At 49.3% G+C, this 17,502-nt stretch overlaps 4 protein-coding genes across 7 annotated transcripts; 3 read left to right on the forward strand and 1 right to left on the reverse strand.

Annotated features, from left to right (window-relative positions):
- Positions 1–284: 284 nt before the first annotated feature.
- Positions 285–17,137, reverse strand: RhoGEF2 (Rho guanine nucleotide exchange factor 2). 4 transcript variants are annotated; one of them, XM_033378425.1, is made up of 24 exons: positions 16,941–17,137; positions 15,154–15,546; positions 12,933–13,749; positions 12,769–12,861; positions 12,638–12,695; positions 10,575–10,714; positions 10,331–10,504; positions 8,882–10,021; positions 8,251–8,335; positions 7,368–8,187; positions 7,116–7,302; positions 6,948–7,059; positions 6,732–6,881; positions 6,606–6,656; positions 6,231–6,540; positions 6,021–6,158; positions 4,340–4,791; positions 3,673–4,264; positions 3,429–3,606; positions 3,166–3,359; positions 1,391–3,101; positions 1,109–1,330; positions 930–1,040; positions 285–859 (listed from the first exon to the last, which is right to left on the reverse strand). In XM_033378425.1, exons 2-24 carry the CDS (start codon positions 15,177–15,179, stop codon positions 659–661), a joined length of 7,962 nt encoding a protein of 2,653 aa, XP_033234316.1. In that variant the 5' UTR covers positions 15,180–15,546; positions 16,941–17,137; the 3' UTR covers positions 285–658. The 4 variants fall into 4 exon arrangements, with proteins under 4 accessions (XP_033234316.1, XP_033234315.1, XP_015039757.2 ...); XM_033378424.1 differs by having other exon boundaries at positions 1,109–3,101; positions 15,154–15,470; XM_015184271.2 differs by having other exon boundaries at positions 1,109–3,101.
- LOC6898429 (uncharacterized) lies at positions 10,751–11,347 on the forward strand. The gene has a single exon (XM_002138435.3). The coding sequence runs from the start codon at positions 10,816–10,818 to the stop codon at positions 11,254–11,256; it is 441 nt and encodes a 146-aa protein (XP_002138471.2). The 5' UTR covers positions 10,751–10,815; the 3' UTR covers positions 11,257–11,347.
- On the forward strand, positions 11,218–11,828 carry LOC6898430 (uncharacterized). Its single transcript, XM_002138436.3, has one exon. The coding sequence runs from the start codon at positions 11,331–11,333 to the stop codon at positions 11,757–11,759; it is 429 nt and encodes a 142-aa protein (XP_002138472.1). The 5' UTR covers positions 11,218–11,330; the 3' UTR covers positions 11,760–11,828.
- LOC117183684 (uncharacterized) lies at positions 11,801–12,931 on the forward strand. The gene has a single exon (XM_033378427.1). It carries the CDS (start codon positions 11,833–11,835, stop codon positions 12,607–12,609), a length of 777 nt encoding a protein of 258 aa, XP_033234318.1. The 5' UTR covers positions 11,801–11,832; the 3' UTR covers positions 12,610–12,931.
- Positions 17,138–17,502: the final 365 nt, after the last annotated feature.

Raw genomic sequence — 17,502 nt, forward strand, 5'->3', positions numbered from 1 at the left:
GCATAAAGGTAATTGAAGCAGCGAACTTCAATTTAACAAAGGGCTGCAAAATACGTTCGACTTTGTTAGATCCCAGCTTTCCTGGGAAAGCTCCTGACTTTCCTGTCAAGCTCTGTCGCCCGCCTGCGATCGCAGCTTTCGCGAAGTACTTTGGCTAATTGCGCGCGTAATTTGGACGAGACGTTACACTACTGCTTTATTTGGAGTCTCGTAGTCTCCCCCCAAGGATCTGCAGGAAGAAACAGCCAACATCCTCGGCTGGAAAACTTCATTAAATTCGGAAATCTGAATAACTACTTTTATTTTTGATTGTTCTTTATAAATGTATCAAACATTGTGTATTTAGCAAATATATTATTTAAGTAGGTAATATGCATACATATACATAATATATATAGTCTGTGTATGTATATGTGTTTAATTAGTTTTACGAGGACATTATTAGCTTAACTCGAGTGTTATTGGATCTGGAGTGGAATATATTTAAGAAAACAAATGTAGCTATAATATTAACAGTAGTAAAGGCATGCTCTATGAAGGCTACTTGTAAAACATAAACGCCGCCAATTCAATTGGACCGAGTGCGTCTTGGGGGGAAAACAAGAACAAATATATGTATTTTATACAACAAAAAAAGGTGAACAAGCTTCCAATCTCCTTATTCCACATCCTCATCCGCATCCACCTTCGTGGCCTCCGTTGTCCGAGCCTGGCTGCTGCTGCTGGCGCTGGCGCTGGGCGAGGCTGTCGGTATCGGCGTGGGTGTCGGCGTCAGGGAACTATTGGACATGGCGTCAATATCGTCATCAAACTCCACTTCCTCAGCACGCATCAGCTTTGAAATATCAAAGGGAGTTTCCTAGCGGATGACACGCATTAGCATTCGCATTTGCTCAACTGTGGGATCGGTCTGTCTATGTGGCACATACCTTTACATCATCAACTCGCTGGCGTTCATGCAACGCGCTCAAAAGCTCGCGCAGGTGTTGATTCTCCTTACGCAATCGCTCCCGCTCCACGTCGCGCTCATTAATTTTTGGCTGTGGGGAAAATCAAACATTGTGTTGATTGAGATTATGATTGATCAATATAAACTAATTGCACCTACCAATAGCATGGAAATTTGCTCATTTAGTACTGTCACAATGCTGCTGAGTGCATGGCAGGGAACACTGGGCTCCAGCACACTGGCATGCTGTATGCGGTTCGGCCCACAGGAGCTACTGCCCGACCCAGAAGGCGCCGCTGGTACTGCTGGTTTCTCTGCTTCAGTCGGTGCTTCGGTTGTCTGTGTCGAGCTATCGACCATAGACAGCGGGATATGCTGCACCTGCAGAGGATCACACACATCAGTGGCTTTACATTGGGCGAACAACTCGTAGATAGCTACCGATTCTTCTTCGCCGGCGTGGTCTTTGTCTGCATTCGTTGCTCCTGCTGTTCCCGCGCTGCTCGGAGTCTGTTGCAATTCATCCACAGGTGCAGATCCAGATGCCGAAGCGGATGCCGATGCCACATTGTCAGAGTGCGCTCCAGCGATTGCCAAATCAAGCTTTTCCTCAGTTTTCTCGCCATCAATACTTTCCTTTTCTGCCCTTTGTTCATTTGTATTTTGTGGCTTATCTTCTGGTGCTGGCTCAGTTTTGAGTGCTTCGGCAGGACTGTCAGTATCATACTTGCCCTCCGCTTCGGATTGTTTCTTCTGCGACGGAGAATCCTCCTGAGCACCATCCGTGCTTTGAGTGCTCTGTCGTTTATTAATATCCGCGTTGGAGTTACTGCTCTCAGCTGCCACTACTGTGGTTGGTGTTGATACTGTCGCTGTCGCTGGTGCTGGTGCTGGTGGAGCTGCTCTGAACGGAGCCAATGGCGTGGTGGGTGCAGTCAGTGGCCTTAGGGGTACTACAGGCAACCGCAGTTCATCAATCTCACAGTATCCGTCATCGTCCTCGTGTATGGCCACATCTTCAAGATCGAGAGTCTGCAGTTTGGGCATCATCCTGGAAATTGGTATTTGTGCCTGCGCTTGTGCATGCTGTCTATTCGGTGGGGGCAGCGGAGGCGGCGACGCGGAAACCAGAGTCGCCTTCTTGCGGAGCTTCTCCTTCTCGTGACAGTGGCCGCAGACCACCGTCGAGACGGCGGAGACCTCTTGCTCCGGCGTCACGTGCATGTACTCGTTCAGCATTTTGGTTAGGATCTGCACCTGGTCGTAGGCGGCCAACGCAATATCTGCACTGTCCTTGGGTGCCTCCGGCATCATGGCAATGTCGACAATCTCATTGAAGTGCTCGACTGGCAAACGGAAGATATCACAAATGATCTTTTGCTTCTCCAGCAAATTGCCTCGTATGGAGGCGTCCAAGCGGCGCAGGCGCTCGCCCGACGTCAGTACCGGCTCGGCGGTATGTGCTGGACTAATGCTTATCTGGATAGCTGTGGGCTCCACCAGCGGACTCTGCATCAACAACGTGCGCGTGTTGTTCGAGTTGTTCGAGCAGACAATGCTGGCGCTGTCGCGCTTTGAGTGGCCCCCCACCAGCCCGTAGCTCGAGTTGCGCTCCTCGCCGGCCGATTCCACCTTCCTGGCTCCCTGGCTCTCCCTCACAGACTGTGAGTGGCGCAGAGTGACGTCGTTCTGGTCCGCTGACCCATTGGTAGAGCTGCTGGTGCCAGCACCATCGCCACTGCTGCGTATCGACATGGAGCGGTTAACATCGTTCTGGCTAAGACGCTGCTGCTTGGGCGTGTTGACATAATCGGCATCGGTGTCGCTTGGTCCCGTCGATTCTCGGTGAACATTTCGCAGCTGGACGCCACCAGAGGTGGTGCTGCCGCTGCTGACGTTGCTGTTGCTTGTTGCAGGTGCGGGCGTGACTGTGGCTATTGGCAGCATCGGTGCCAATGGTGTCGTTGTCACAGTCGCGGTGGCGGCCATTGGCTGCGGGCACTCGGACGCCAGCTCCAGGGACTCCTTGGTGTTGGAATGCGGTATGGTGGTGACTGCCGGATCACCGATGCTCGTGTCATGGCTATTGGAAGCGTTCTTCGGCCGATGCTTCGAGTGCTGTGCTGCAGCATCCGAGATGTGCTTGAACCATCTGCAAATGAAATCACAAATTCAAATCAAATCTCAATTTGGGCACAAAATCCCAGGGAACTCACGTCTTGCACTCGGAACTGCTGGGGGCACGCAGCTCCAGCATTTGTGATGTCTTTGTTTTGATGAGAAAAAAGGAATTCTTGTCGGCCGCCTCCTGGCGCACCAACGTCTCCGCATCAATGCTCATGATGGGGCTAACCGGCTTGTTGTTGACCACCAGAGGAGTGTGCAGATTCTTAAGCGAATATTTGTCATCCTTAGGGGGAGAGAGATCAGACGTGTAAAAGGGCTATCCGCTTATAGAATGCCTTGTGGATAGACTTGCCTGTTTGGTGAGTAGCACGATCATGTTTTCGAAGAGCAAGCCGTGCAGCTGTGTGCTGGGGTTCTTCTTCATTGTCAGGTTGCCGTCGTGTATCAGGCGATGTTGCGTCAAGTCCAGCTTCTTAAACTCCTCCTTGTCATAGGAGGATCGATCCAATTTGCGCTGGATGTTTTGTAGTCTATTCAATTGAGAGAAGATTGTTAGTTTCTGTTGAAAGTGATGTGGCATCATGAGATATCATTACTTGTGAGCATCCTCGGCTGTCTTCACGGCCTGGTTCACCTCAACGAGTATTCTCTTCGAGGATTCGACGGCACGCTGTATGGCCTCCGCTTCGTCGGTATTCTCGGGCAATACCCGAACCGTGACCTTGTGCAGATTCTCGAAGAGCAATGGATATTTGGTCAGGCGCTGCAAAACGGTCGGCAGCAAGTCCTTCAGCTCGAGGCGACGGCAGGCCTTGTGCGACTCCGACTTCCGCAGCAACTTCTGCAACTGCTCGTCCTTGTTCCGCTTCTCCTTCAGCCCCTCAAGGGCGATCTGTTGTCGCGCGCAAAACTGAGCCGCATACTCGCACAGAACGTCCCCGGACTGGCCATCAAACATATCCGCGAGCAGGTCCCCAATGTGATTCACCACGTGATTGTGCTCGATGCGTCGCTGCTTCAGCTGCTGCTCGAAGGCTCCGTGAATCTCACGCAGCGTCAACAACGCGGGTGGAAAGAGCAGCAACAGATGGTCCTGCGAGAGCATCCCGCTCTCATAGAGGGGCAGGAAGAACAGCCGATCGAGCAGTTTGAGCGTGCGTACGTGGTTGCGTTCCGTTTGATAAATTTCTGCGTGGAAAGGCCATGGAAAGTCAATTGAATAAGTTGATACACATCGAAAAGGAGTTTTTCTACGAGACCCACCATTAATAATTTCCTGACGCTTCTTTTCGGCATCGGTGAGGGCTGCAAGCATCTCGGCCGCCACCATTGAACTCCAATCGGCCTCATTGAGATCCTCGTCGTCGTCGCTGTCCATGTTCCATTGCCGGTTCAGTGGGTGTCCGGCACTCCAAAAGCTCGAATTACTGGAGGCTATGCTGCTACCACCGGCCGCCACACTGCCGCACTGAAACGAGTCCTGCTGACAGTGCTGCTGGGCATGCTGCTGTCTGAGTAAATAGGGATGCTGATTCAGGTTCAATTCTCTTGACATGGCAAGGGCCCCAGCACTGGCGGGCCCTCCTGCCGCACCACTAGCCGCAAAGTGTTCCATCGATGTGCTGGGGCTTTCGGAGCCACCAGCTGAAGAGAGACTAGAATTGGAACTGGCCACATAGTTGGCATTCGAAAGCCCCAAATCCAGTTGTTCCTCACTTAAAGACACAAAAAAAATCAAATATGTATGTTAATATTAATTCACGAAATGTTCCCCCCAAGGTCTGCTAGGAAACTACCAACAAACACAACTAGCGATACAAATTTAAGACACTTAAAGGCGAGCGCATGCTGCCTGGAAACCGAATCAATCATATTTCCCCATTCGAATGGGTGTCTGCTGCAGGCCTTAATCACAAGACACTTGCACTCGATACACACTCGATGCTGAGGTACTCCTTAAATTGACTGATTTATTTACTTGTAGTTACAGTTAAGAGTCGCCTTGAAACTTTTACTCCGATTGAAGCGTATATTTCGTTCCATTATCACCGCGTTTGTTCAGATAACTAGGTTTATTCTATTTCGATTATGCCGCTGCAACCACGATGAGTCAAATTCAACACCAGAATTGTCACTGGTCACTGTTACAAGATACCAACGACGACGAGTGTTCACAGCTAAATGTTGTACTATGTGGAAGCCAGTCACTCATGCAGTTTGTCAACAGGAAACGAAGAAATTACGGACGGCCAGGACTGCCCACGACGAGCCGGTCTGGGAATGGGAATGGGAAGGACGATGGACGATGGGATTGGCTTGGCTTGGCGTGGCGTGGCCTACATTACGCTGCAGAAAGCGAGGCGGACAATATAATCGATGCCAATGCCGGCGTCTAATCAACTATCCACAGTGTCTGCTAAATACATATACGTTAATAGTAGCCGTAAACAAAAGTCGACGGTCCGGTCCGCTCCGACAACACGTCGAAGCCGGGATGCCCTATCAAGTTATGCCATTGCCCCAGAGGAAAGACCAATGCCCTGAGGCATTCCCATTCGGACACAGGCAGAAGAGAACGTCCCTCACATTGAATTAATTAAAAAGGGAAATTAAAGCGCATCCTTTAGAGTAAATTCCAAATGGAAAATGAATGGAAAATTTTGCAGTGCCGCAACAGCGGAAGGGGGACGAGTGCGAATCCATATTGATTGCATTGCGACGCAATTCGCATTAATTAGTAAAATTAATATCCGGTTACTTGTGCCCCCAGACAGCAGACAGCAGATAGCAGACAGTGGCAGGACACAGAAAGCGAAATGTTTTCGTTGAGAGAATTTAGGGAGCGGCAAGGCAATGTCCTTGGAGTGTAAGTACAATTTATAGAAGGCAGAAAAGAGCTGATGAGTGGGTGGGGAACAGTGAAATCGATGCCACCAAAACTTACTTCGGACGTGACGATAAACTTGGATCAGAGGTCTTGCGGCGACTGTTGCGGTTCCTTTTGTTGGACAAGCGCTCCTTGTACGACTCCGAGCGATTCACAGACACTGGCGCGCTCTTGTGCTGCGGATTTTGGGTGTATCTGCACGGAGGATCAAAGGATAACGAATTTAAGACTTGTATATGTGTGGAGACCAAGTTCCTCTCGTCTCACCGTTCTCTACGCGCATCTTTATCCACCGTATCCGGTGCATTCAGCTCGGCAAAAGCGCTCAGACCGGCAGAGACTGAACCACTGCTCGATGGGGCCGTTGACGCCACACTCGTTGACAGTTCCATGGGGCAAATGGTGCCGCCACTTGGGTTAATACTGTCGTTGGCGCTGCTGCCATGAAACGAACTTTGCAGGTCAGTGCTGTTCAGCGCAGAGGTGTTGCAGGATGCATTCCCATTCGAACGCATTGATATATTCGCATCCGGTCGACGATCCGATGGTTGGCGCACAATCGAGGACTGTCCGCGCTCTAAAATCGCAGAAAAAGAGAGTTGGGGATTAGGAGAGGTAATTGGCTAAAGACTAGACACTTACCTGGAGTCATATCAACGTCCAAGTCCTCATCTTGCCGGCTGCGTTTTTCATCTTGAGTAATGGAAATAAACAGAAAATATGAATATGGTTCGTTTCCCATTGGAGGACTTAAGAGCTTGAACTTACTTCCAACTACATCGCTGGTGCGTGGTCGAATCTTTCCCATAAATTTACTAATCTTATCGTTATGGACCATCCGCTTGGCCTGCGGCAGTGGGCCGGGACAGCTCTCGTCCAGGACTTTCGAGCACTGACGGTGTATATTCAGCTTACAGTCTACAAAGTGGATAGCAAGTATTCGGATTAGTCCGGAATGGGGGCGAAGTATTGAGAGCCACTCACCTGTACAATGATAGCCTTGGGGGCTAACTCCCCATATAATCGTTTGACAATGATTGCAGTGCGTCACTTCATAGTATTGACGCAATATCAATGCATGACCACGAACATTCATCTACAAGGGGAGGAATATTAGGCATGGCACCTATTGGAGGACAGTGAAGCACTCACCTTTCGATTTTTACCCATTATACGTGACTTGAAGCTCTTGTCTCTGCTGACAAAGTGGTGCACACGTTCCACAATACTGTTGGGATGGGGACGCGTATTGAAGATGCGATAGATCACCGTTGAGAGGGCCGAGCACAGGGCCTGTTTGCGCACATCCTCTGTCGGTGAGTCCTTCTCAAAGTCCTCGCTGCAACACACAAATTAAAAAGATAGTCAATGGACAATCCTGCAAGGAGATGGATAGCAACGCACGTTAGCAATTGAAGATTGGGCATTAAATACTTGTCGATGATTTGCTCTCGCTGCTTGTCCGTCTTCGCTTCGGCCAGCTTCTCATCCGTCGGACCGTAGATGGTGCCCAGGCCGGCGGTGCGCTTCTGCTGGAACTCTCGCAGCTGCTCGCTGATGAGGTCTTTCGCGCGCTTACGGCTTCGCAGGAATACGGTTCGCAGGATCTCTACCTTGTCGAACTCCAGCTGCAGTACATTGTCCACTTCCCTGGCCAGCGACTCGTCCTGGCGATACCACGAGAGCGGGGCGCGCGGCACAAGGAATGTCGAGTGTATCTCGTACGCCCACTTGCGCATATCCTTCGAAGTGCCTTCCTTGTAGAGCTCTGTGATCAGGTAGAACAGCAGCGGCGCCGGTTCCGAGTTCGAGAGTACGTAGTTGAGGAACACCGCCAAGAAGGTGACATTCTCCGCCTCGAGCAGGCGTGTGAGATTGTTGAACGGCCCGTTTTCGTCGATGAAGGGCCCCTCCTGATCGGACGAGTTCTCGTCCTCCATTGAGATGATCTCCTTCTGCGTGTCGTTCGACTGTGCCGCCTGTATGGAATGGCTGGAATGTAGAGACGTCGGTATCGGCGACGGAGTACCTCCCATTGGCGTATAGTGATGCGATTCAATGAAGATTCCAGCTCCGGCGGCCCCCATGCACTGTTCGTTCGGGTCCTCGGGCACCGTCATGTGAGAGCTGGTCAGATATGGTGGCGGCGGTGTTCCTGGCGGCGTCACTTCCCCATCCTTCTCCACAATCTCCCACGAACCGGAAGTGGTTTTCGTCAGACGATCTACAGATTGTTTAAATATCAGTTAGAGCTTCTTCCAAGCATCGATTATCGAAGGATTCTCACCTGGATGTCGTGGATGCATATTGTCCGGTGAGGAGCCAACGCGTCGGTGTTTCTTCTTGCCCAAATTGGGTGTCTGTCCCAGGGCCTGTCGGTGGGAGGGGGATAAATTGTGTTTGGAAGATGAACAAAATATAAGATGATGCTATGCTGTCCATGTTCTATACATTTCTCATACCCAAATTGTGGCACAAGAATGCGTCTAGGCATATGCGAGTACATATAACTCCTGCATTTTGTTACTCTTTCAAAAGTCTAAGTCTCAGATACAAAGAAGCCCACATAAATGATAAGATAATTTCGAATTTCCGCACATACATACGAGTATAGTATCAGTATATCTGTAGTGTGTGCTCGAAAGAGTGTGTTGCGGTTGCGGTTAGTGGCAGGCTAGCACAGAAGCAAAGTAAAGTTAATGTTAGTGTCAATGTTTATGTTTCTGTTTCTTTTTATGTTAATGTTAGACTGGGATGAAGCTTCAGGCCTGGCCAGCAACCAGACCTTCATTTGTTATGTAAAAGCGAATGAGATACAATAAAATGTTAGAGAGATGGAAAAAGGAGGCAGTGAAGGATTAAAAGTTACGAGTGCTTTCAGAGTGATGGATCGATCGATCGATTGGCTGGCTACTTACGGCTGTGGCCTGGCCACTGCTTAACTGCTGCTGATGCTGCTGCAGCTGCTGGACAATGTTCGGCCGCTGGGAGAGCGGAAAGGCCGCCTTCAGGTTGTCGCTCTGCACGGCTGTGCACGTGGAAACCAGGGGATAGTTGAACATCGTGTTCAGGGAGTTGGGCTGGGCCAGATTCTGGCAGCTGCCACGACTCATATCCTCCGACATCATGCCCGGCAGACGCGGGGGCAATGGTGGCGGTCCACCGTCCACTACGAGCCCACTACCGGAGGCTCCTCCAGGGGCACACGCCGATTCCATTTGCAGAAACATTTGCGTGGACATCTTTGGATCGGACAGTGCCTTGGTCTTGACCTTCGATCGCTTGGACTTGCTGGCATTGCTGCTGGGACTGTTGTCGTTGCTGTTGCTGCCGCTGCCGCTGACGCCCAATTGCGATCTGTTCAGCTGTGGACTGGTAGCTCTGTCCAGGTCGGAGACGGGCGCCATCAAATGCCCGCTCTGTGGTGATGCGTTGCCGTTCTTCAGGTCGAGATTCAGCTGCCTGGGAGGGTTCCGCTGCGGCAGCGGTGGCGGCACATCCTCCTCGATCAGGCTCTTGGATATTTGGAACTTATTCTTGCTCTTCGAACCGGCGGCTGACTTGGGAGTCTCCTTGAACCGATGCTGCTGCTGCTGCTGCTGCTGCTGTTGTAGCTGTTGGAGGTGCGGATGGAAGAACGGTTGCTGCTGCTGCTGCATGGTAGGTGTGGATGTGTGCTGGTGCAAGGACTGGGACATGGCCTCGGCCTGGTGCTGCATCCGCTGGTGCTGCAGGAAGTCCGCCGTGTTGTTGAACGGCGAGGAGGCAACAAAGTCCTTCTCGATCCGATTCTTGCGTGTGCCCAGCGACAGGGACGAGAGAGAACGCGGCAGGAGGGATAGGAATGCGGGTGAGGAGTGGTGTGCTAGGGGCTGCGGTGGCAGTGGCTGTTGCTGCTGATAGTTGTTGTGGCTGTGGCTGTGGAGATGATGGAATTGCTGATGCTGATGCGGATTGTTGTGAGTGGCGGACGTAGACAAGTGTTGGATTTGATTGGGCGTTAGTAATGCGGTGTTCTTGTTGCTCGCGGCTGCTTGGAGTTTAATTGTTGGTGCATCCTGCAGTTAGGGTTCGTTAAGACAGCACGAAATGAAAGAGAAGAAAGAGAGATCATGTAGCAATCATCCATATCATCCGAAGCTGCTTCGGTTCTCGCGTTAATTTCTCCACAAATCTCATACCAAATCATGTTCTACTATTGCTTAGCGTGAGCGCTTCGCCACGAATGGCTGCAGGTGGCAGGTTGGTTAGGATTTTTGCTGGAGATTAGCTTCGTTAATTCAAAATTTCCTGCTACTGCGCCTAATATCCGGGAAGGGGAAAAACAGACGGACAGACGGCTGCTGCTGGTCCATGGCAGCACTCACCTCGGCTCCCACTTGATGGAGCTGCTCTCGCAGCTTACGGATATTCGCCTCCGACAACTTGTAGCTGGGATTGTTCTGATCGCTCTTCAGTCGCTCCAGATTCAGCTTCTCCTGCTCCAGCATTTTCTGCAACGTCTGAATCTTGTACGATTCCATCTCACGACGCTTGATGCTCTGAAAATCAATCAACACAAATCGATTTAGTATTCAATCGTATCACACAATCGGAATCACATGCTCTTACGTCGACCGGTTGGGGCCCTGTAATGGATGCGGTTCGATCCCTTCCCGACAGAATCGGTGTCATGGGCGTGGTCACCACACCAACGGACGCTGGACGTGTCATCTTCTGGCGCTTCACGGCCAACTCCACAATGGTAGAGGCTGCAAACGGTACGGGGGAAAGGAGCTTTGAATTACTTGTCTAAATAAAGCGAAAACCTCCTAAATTCCATTGGTTTTTTTCTGGGACAAGATCACCCACAATGGAAAGAATTTCCCGGGTAATCCCGCGCTCAAAATTAAACATGTTTGTGGTCAAAATTTTAAAGGTAATGGGTTTCGCCGGAACCGTATTATTCCTCAATGGATTGGGCGAGAGGGACGTTGCTCCTGCATTGGCCGACTGCCAGCGGGAGGAACGAGATTCCGCTCCAGAGGAGGTGGCGAAGGATGCCAGCAAGAACATCCTCTTCGATGAGGATGACAAACGTGATCTACAGCGCAAGACGGACGACTTTAAGCGAAAGTATTGCACCAAAGGCGGCATCTGTGAGCCTCCACCACCGAAACCATTTTCGCAGAGCATCGCGGATGCCTGGAGCGATACGGTGAGGACTCTCAAGAAGATCCCCGCCTTCTGGAGCGGAGTTGCGCGCGACTCGGGGAACAGCATATGTCGGTTGTTTAAAGGAGATGATAAGTAGGCAACGGCCCACCCGTGACAATAACTATACAGAAATCAGGCAACAAGCTCAACTTTACCAAAATTATCATTATCATGGCCTCTCAAATAATAACTGGGGTGCGTGGACTGTTTACCGCCGCCAAAGGACTGTTCCACGTCGTGCATGCCATGGACCAGGGATCATTCGATGCAGAGGCCCTCGCACCGTCACCGGAAGCCGAGGGGAAGTTTGTGGCCCACTACAAGTGCAACTTGGCCATTCAGCGGGGAATGTACTTCGCTCTCCGTATGCCCGACTGGGCCTCCGAGTTTAAGAAGCAAACCCACGACATTCTGGCCACAACACTGAAACATCACGTGGACCTGCCAAAGGAGAAGCCGAACAACGCTTCGGGCTCCCAGAAAAAGCTGCGGGGATGCTTCTATGAGGAGCAACTGCATTCCCCCCCCGAGGAGAGCAAGCCAATCCGATCGCCCAAGATCAAAGACGACATCACATGCGGCAAACGTGTGCCTGTCTAGATTCCCGACCTTTAAACTTCATCTATATCCAAATTCTCAATTAAATAGCAATTCCGAACATTTTTGGCACAGGATGATAATCGACTTGATTGTGCGGGCAGGCGTGGTTTATGCTGTGGTTGTGGCCACCAAACACTTCGGTGTATGGGGCCCGTCGGATGAAACGGAAGAGCTGTACAATAGAACCGCGGAGAAGATCGAACCGTATGCGGAGCAGGCACGTCGCAAGCTGAAAATATGTGCGCCACGTCCACCGCCCGACGGCAGCTGGAGGTTCTCTGGTGTACACTACTACAACCAGGTGGTGATTGCCTTCTTCGACGTTATCAGCGCCGTGCCCTCGTTTCTGCAGCATTGGCTGGAGCAGGTGCCTGGGATGTTGAGCTTCTTGGTCGCGCGCATTCGCAAGTTCTACAGCGACTTCATGTCCAAGAGATCGAAGAACGAAGTTACAACCAAGAAACATATCGACGAGAGACCGCTGGTGCAGCCGATTAAACCCGGCGCCGAATCGAAGTGCAAGTGTGGCCAGCCGACGGATCCGGGTCTGGTGCCCAACGACGGGACACAATCATCGTTCTGCAATGACAAGGAATGTCCCAAGAGAAAGGTTCCGTGCAAGGAGCGATTCAAGGATGATTTCATCTACAAGCCGCGAATGCCCAAGAAGCCGCAGTGCGATTGCCCCAAGTGCAGGAAACGACAGGAAGAGGGCTGGGCAGATAAGAAGCCCAAGTGCCCGGCAGTCCCGTCAGCCGAAAGCCCCCCCAATCCCAATCAGCATTGCGATCCAAAACCCAAGAAAAAGTGCGCAATCTGCTCTGCCCCGCACCCTTTTGATACCGACTAGCCAAATATTCCACTGGGCATTTACAAACCTTTTATCAGACTCACGACCGTGGGATGCTTCTCGAGGCGCACTTCCTGTCCGTTCACCTGAAAGTGGAGACCAGAAACATGAGAATACCCCGTCGAATACTGGGTAGAAACGCTCGAAGAGACGACAGACCTTCAGTATCATATCGCCAGCGACGAGACCAGCAACCTGGGCTGCCCCGTCAGGCTTAACGCTCTCCACAAACACTGGATTGTCGCCGGAAACCTGGAGGATAGACGCAACGAGGGAAGATGTTATCCTGGAGCACAATAAAGGCGACTGATGCCCACACTCACCTTCATCCCATATCCGTTCTCGTCCTTACGCACTGTCAGGGTTAAATACTGAAAATTTTTTGGTAATGCTAAACTTGGCGTCGTTGGCGTCGTCGCTGGCGTTGTTCCCTCGCCCGCTATCGGTGTCTGGGGATGGTTGCCCCCTAGGGGTGTTGTCAGGTTGAGGCTACTGCGATCTGCAGGCCCAAGCAGAGGATTATCCCCGGCTACATTATTGTTATTGTTGTGGTGGGCTGTGGGGGTGGCTGGTGCTGTGCCACCAGCAGTGGCTTCACCATTCATTTGGCTCTGTTTGTTCGCCTGCTGGTAGCCGGCTGGCAATGGCGGGGTCTGTGGTGGCACGGAACTGCTCTGACTCTCCCTATCCCTATCCTTATCCTTATCCTTCTCCTTGTCCTTATCTTTATCCTTGTCTCTGTGGCTACTAAAACTGCTGGCCAGACTGCTCAGGCTGCTAGCCAACGATGGGGATCGGGGTATTTTCGATTTGTTCGCCAACTGCTTTTGCTTCTGTTTGTTTTTCGAATTCTTCACAGATTTCTGTTTGGGCGAAGGCAGCTCTGGCACTGAATCCACGGCAACAACAACTGCTGCTGCTGGCGTTGACGCAACCACAGATGGCACAACTGTTCCAGTGCCAGTTCCAGTTCCAGTTCCCGTTCCCGCGCTGCTGCTACCACCGTTCGTCGTGCTACTCGTTGGGGCGATTGATGATGACTCCAAGGGCTGCTGCTGCTGCTGCTGCTGAATGCTTGACTCTTCTGGCAGCTCCTGAACTTCATCGTAATCATGTTCGTCGGTGCACAAATCTATTAACCTGCAAGGATAAGGAAGCAGAGGATGCCCGAAAGGGAGAGCAATTAATATGGTATCGCGGTGGGCGAAGGTCTTTTAGCTACCGGAACCACAAACAATTGACATTCTGTGATTAGCCAGATTAGTGGATAATCAAAAGAACCAACCGACGGACAGACATACTTGTAATGAAAGTCATGGCCTGCGCCCGATTCGTTCGTTCGTTCGGTTCAGTCTCTCTTTTAATTGAGCTAAAATTAAATCAGCCCAAAAGAATAGATACAGTTTAATTGATGTTTATTTGATCGTTTTGCATGTGAATAGAATCGCCGTCGCATATATGCGGCTGGGCTGCCTTTGCTTTGGACTGCTATAAAATCTCATTTCCCGCCTGCCGAATCCATCAAAAATTATGATATATATTCCCATAGCAGCCTAGCAGCCGAACAGCCGCCAACGAGCAGAGCAGAAGCCCCAAAAATAAAACCAATGTTTACCTTAACGCTGGCCCGAGAGTGACCCCCACTGCCAATCCAATAATACAACGTATTCCCCCTGCTCTGGCGCTCTTTGAGGAAGTCTGACTGCATCACATCAGAAAACGATGACTAGTGGACAGATGACAGACAGTAAAACCTGTTAAAGCCCACAATGTCAGGCAAACAAATTGAGTAACACACGCATTCCCCCTCTCTCTCTCTCTCCGACCAAGAGTCGATATAGTTAACGGATTTTGCATACAAACGTACTATACATATGTACATATATAACAGTATGTCTCTCAATGGGTGTTCGCTTTCACACTAACTTTTCAGCTGGCCAAAACTAAACTTATCTATTGGGGCTGAAACTTACCCCAGCCAACAAAATAAAGGTAGTAGAATGGGAAAACCGGCCGCTCCTTAGTTTCTGTTGTATGCGGCGGGCATTAAGTCATCGAATGTGGTTGAACCACGAACCACCAAACAAAACCAACCCCATTCGAGAGAACCTATGGCCAAAAAGCAATCAGCAAAGCAGCTCGGACTGCTGAAATCTGGATTCCCTTCCCTGGCTGCCTGCCTGCCTTCCTGCCCCATTAGTTTTTCACGACTAATCTAGCTAAGCAAATAAAATGGTTCGTCATTAATGGACGGCACTGTCCCCTAAAGCTTATAATATTCGAACGAGAGGCGAGTGTAGGCCAGAGCATATGTCATACTTTGGATACGAGAGTGAATAGTACGTAGTGGAAGGAAAATACATCGTATATTACATTACGGAGATAAAGATTTATCGTCGTTTTTCACAATTCAAACTACGCCGATGAGTAATATGTGGATTCCTCCGGCGCTTGAGTCTTCCTCAGAACACAGCATCTGGATCTGCTTCTGGATCTGGATCTGGGAGGACCATTCTGGACATTCATTTCAGGGCTTTAGCTCACCGTTTCTTGATTGATGGGTCATCCATAGGGTTGTTTTCTGCGCTGGCTGCTGGTGGGTTGAGAATTCAGCTTGCAATCAGCGACGGTCGATGGTCTGGCATCCAATGATGGTGGTGGTGATCCTCCTCCTCCTCCTACCCAGAATCGGGGGTGGAACTGCGTTTTGTAAATGTTTTGCAAAAAACTTGCACTGCACTGTTCGGAATTATTCCAGAGCACTCACTGCACGAAGATGACTTAATTGGGATTGATCTAGTTCTGGATTCTGACTTCTGGCGGCTGTTTGTCTGTTTTTTGCAGCTGTTTGTCGAGTTTTCCTTTATTATTATTGATTTTATGGCATATTTTTGTAATTTTGTAATAAGATTTCGCTATTTTTATTTTCACTCGCACCTAAACATACACAATCACATAGACACACATTAGGAGGGGGTGGAGAAGAGGGAGGGACGACCACGAACATGCAACGATCTCCTTGCAGTTCCATTGTTTTCATTTCAATACAGTCATCTCTTTCGCTCCTCCTTGTCTGCCCCCGCCGCGCCCTCTCTCACTCTCACACTTCCGTTAACGTCTGCGCTCTGGCGCTCTGTTATTTTGTTGTTGTTGTACTCTTTTTTTTCTTCTTTTTTTTTTGCTGACTAGTTTTCACGAAACACTCGAACGAATGACGACGACCGACGCCGATGGGGGGATGGGGATGGCGGGGTAAAACAAGTTTTGGCCGAAAAAATAAGTACTAATAAAATACTAATGGGTCAGAATGGACAGGCACAAAACGCATATACATGTACATATGTATATGCAAGCATATATCCCTTATGAAATATCCTCAGAGGGCATAGGGCAGGATAAAGTACAGATCTATTTACAAGTACAATATCTACATATTTGATGTTCTCATCATCGCAAACAGCTGATTGTTCAATTAACTGCTTATGGAGGGGGAAATTATCGCAGCGGGGCACACTCTTATCGCACTGATCTCAATGTGTATATACAAAATTAAATCAAACCCTGCAGTTTCACTCCTTTCATAATTAAACGCAAATATTTAATTGAATAAATGTGTATACATACAAACACACACTAGACGTGTTTGTGGGGGTGCGAGTGCGATCATCGCCGCAAACGCATTTTGTGTGAAATTTTCGTCTGTGTGTGCGCGTGTGAGTATACATTTAGGTGCGCGGGTGTGTGTGCGCCTGTGCCTCTGTGTTTAAGTAGTGAACTCTTGAACTGCAGTACGTACATAGTTTTAATTCGATTTTAGCGAAAGGCGGCTTTACGGCCCTGGCGACGGGTAAATTAATGGAAATTTGATAAACAGCGACGAGTTTTCTTTCAATTCGCGTCTGTTGTTATATCTAACAAGTGGCGGTGGCAGCCATATTGTTTTGCTGAGCTGCTGTTGGGTCATCATACACAAACACACCAACAGCAACTCACTTGTGGCTGTGTGTGCGCCAGCGCGTATGTACGTGCCCCTATATGTATCCTTATGTATGTGTTCAATAGGTTAGAGATCGTTTTTAGATGAACTTAGGCCGTAATAATTTTCCAGCATTGCACACACGCGAACCGACTTTTGCAACTTGATAAATCACCTTCACTTTAAGTACACAGCTACGTGTGTAAACTCATCGTACGTATGTGCATATAATATGTATGTACATCTACAAATCTTATTTATTGCCCCAGCTAAAGTGAGCTCACAAACCGAAAACGACAACGAACGGAGCGCGTAGCAAGCTGCGCATCATATCATACATATCATACTTTCTTACTTTCGCTGGGCAGCGCTGCCTACTAACAATGGCGCATTGATTCCATATATGTACGCACGCAAAATAACAGCGCACTTATTTTGATATTAATTATTATTCTTACAACAAACAACAAAGCAGAGAAAATTGTTTTTCACTTATCGCGCTCGCACGCACGACCAGTGTGACCTATCGATAAAATATACGGTCCGACCCGCTGAAATATACCGAAATATACCGATGAAAAGCACAAACTTAGCCCACTTAAGCCCCCTCTATTTAAACAGTTCAACGACTTGACGGAAAATATGACTGATTTAACATATTTTTTGTAGATCAATGTAATTTTTCCTTTGAAAAAAAACCAACGATATCGTGCATCTAAACTGCGCTAAAATCCCTCTTGGTCTAAGGTTAATCATTGTCCGTCAAGAATTGGAAACCATATTTGTCGATTTTATATTACTAGGAATTCCATACCTTAACACATAATTTTATCTATTTTCTACAAGATAAGCTAATATGAATTACTCAGTTTTTATTGAGTTTTGTATATATAACAAGAGAGCTTTAACCGATTTGA

This window comes from Drosophila pseudoobscura, chromosome 3 (assembly GCF_009870125.1).
Source record: "Drosophila pseudoobscura strain MV-25-SWS-2005 chromosome 3, UCI_Dpse_MV25, whole genome shotgun sequence".
Taxonomy (NCBI): domain Eukaryota; kingdom Metazoa; phylum Arthropoda; class Insecta; order Diptera; family Drosophilidae; genus Drosophila; species Drosophila pseudoobscura.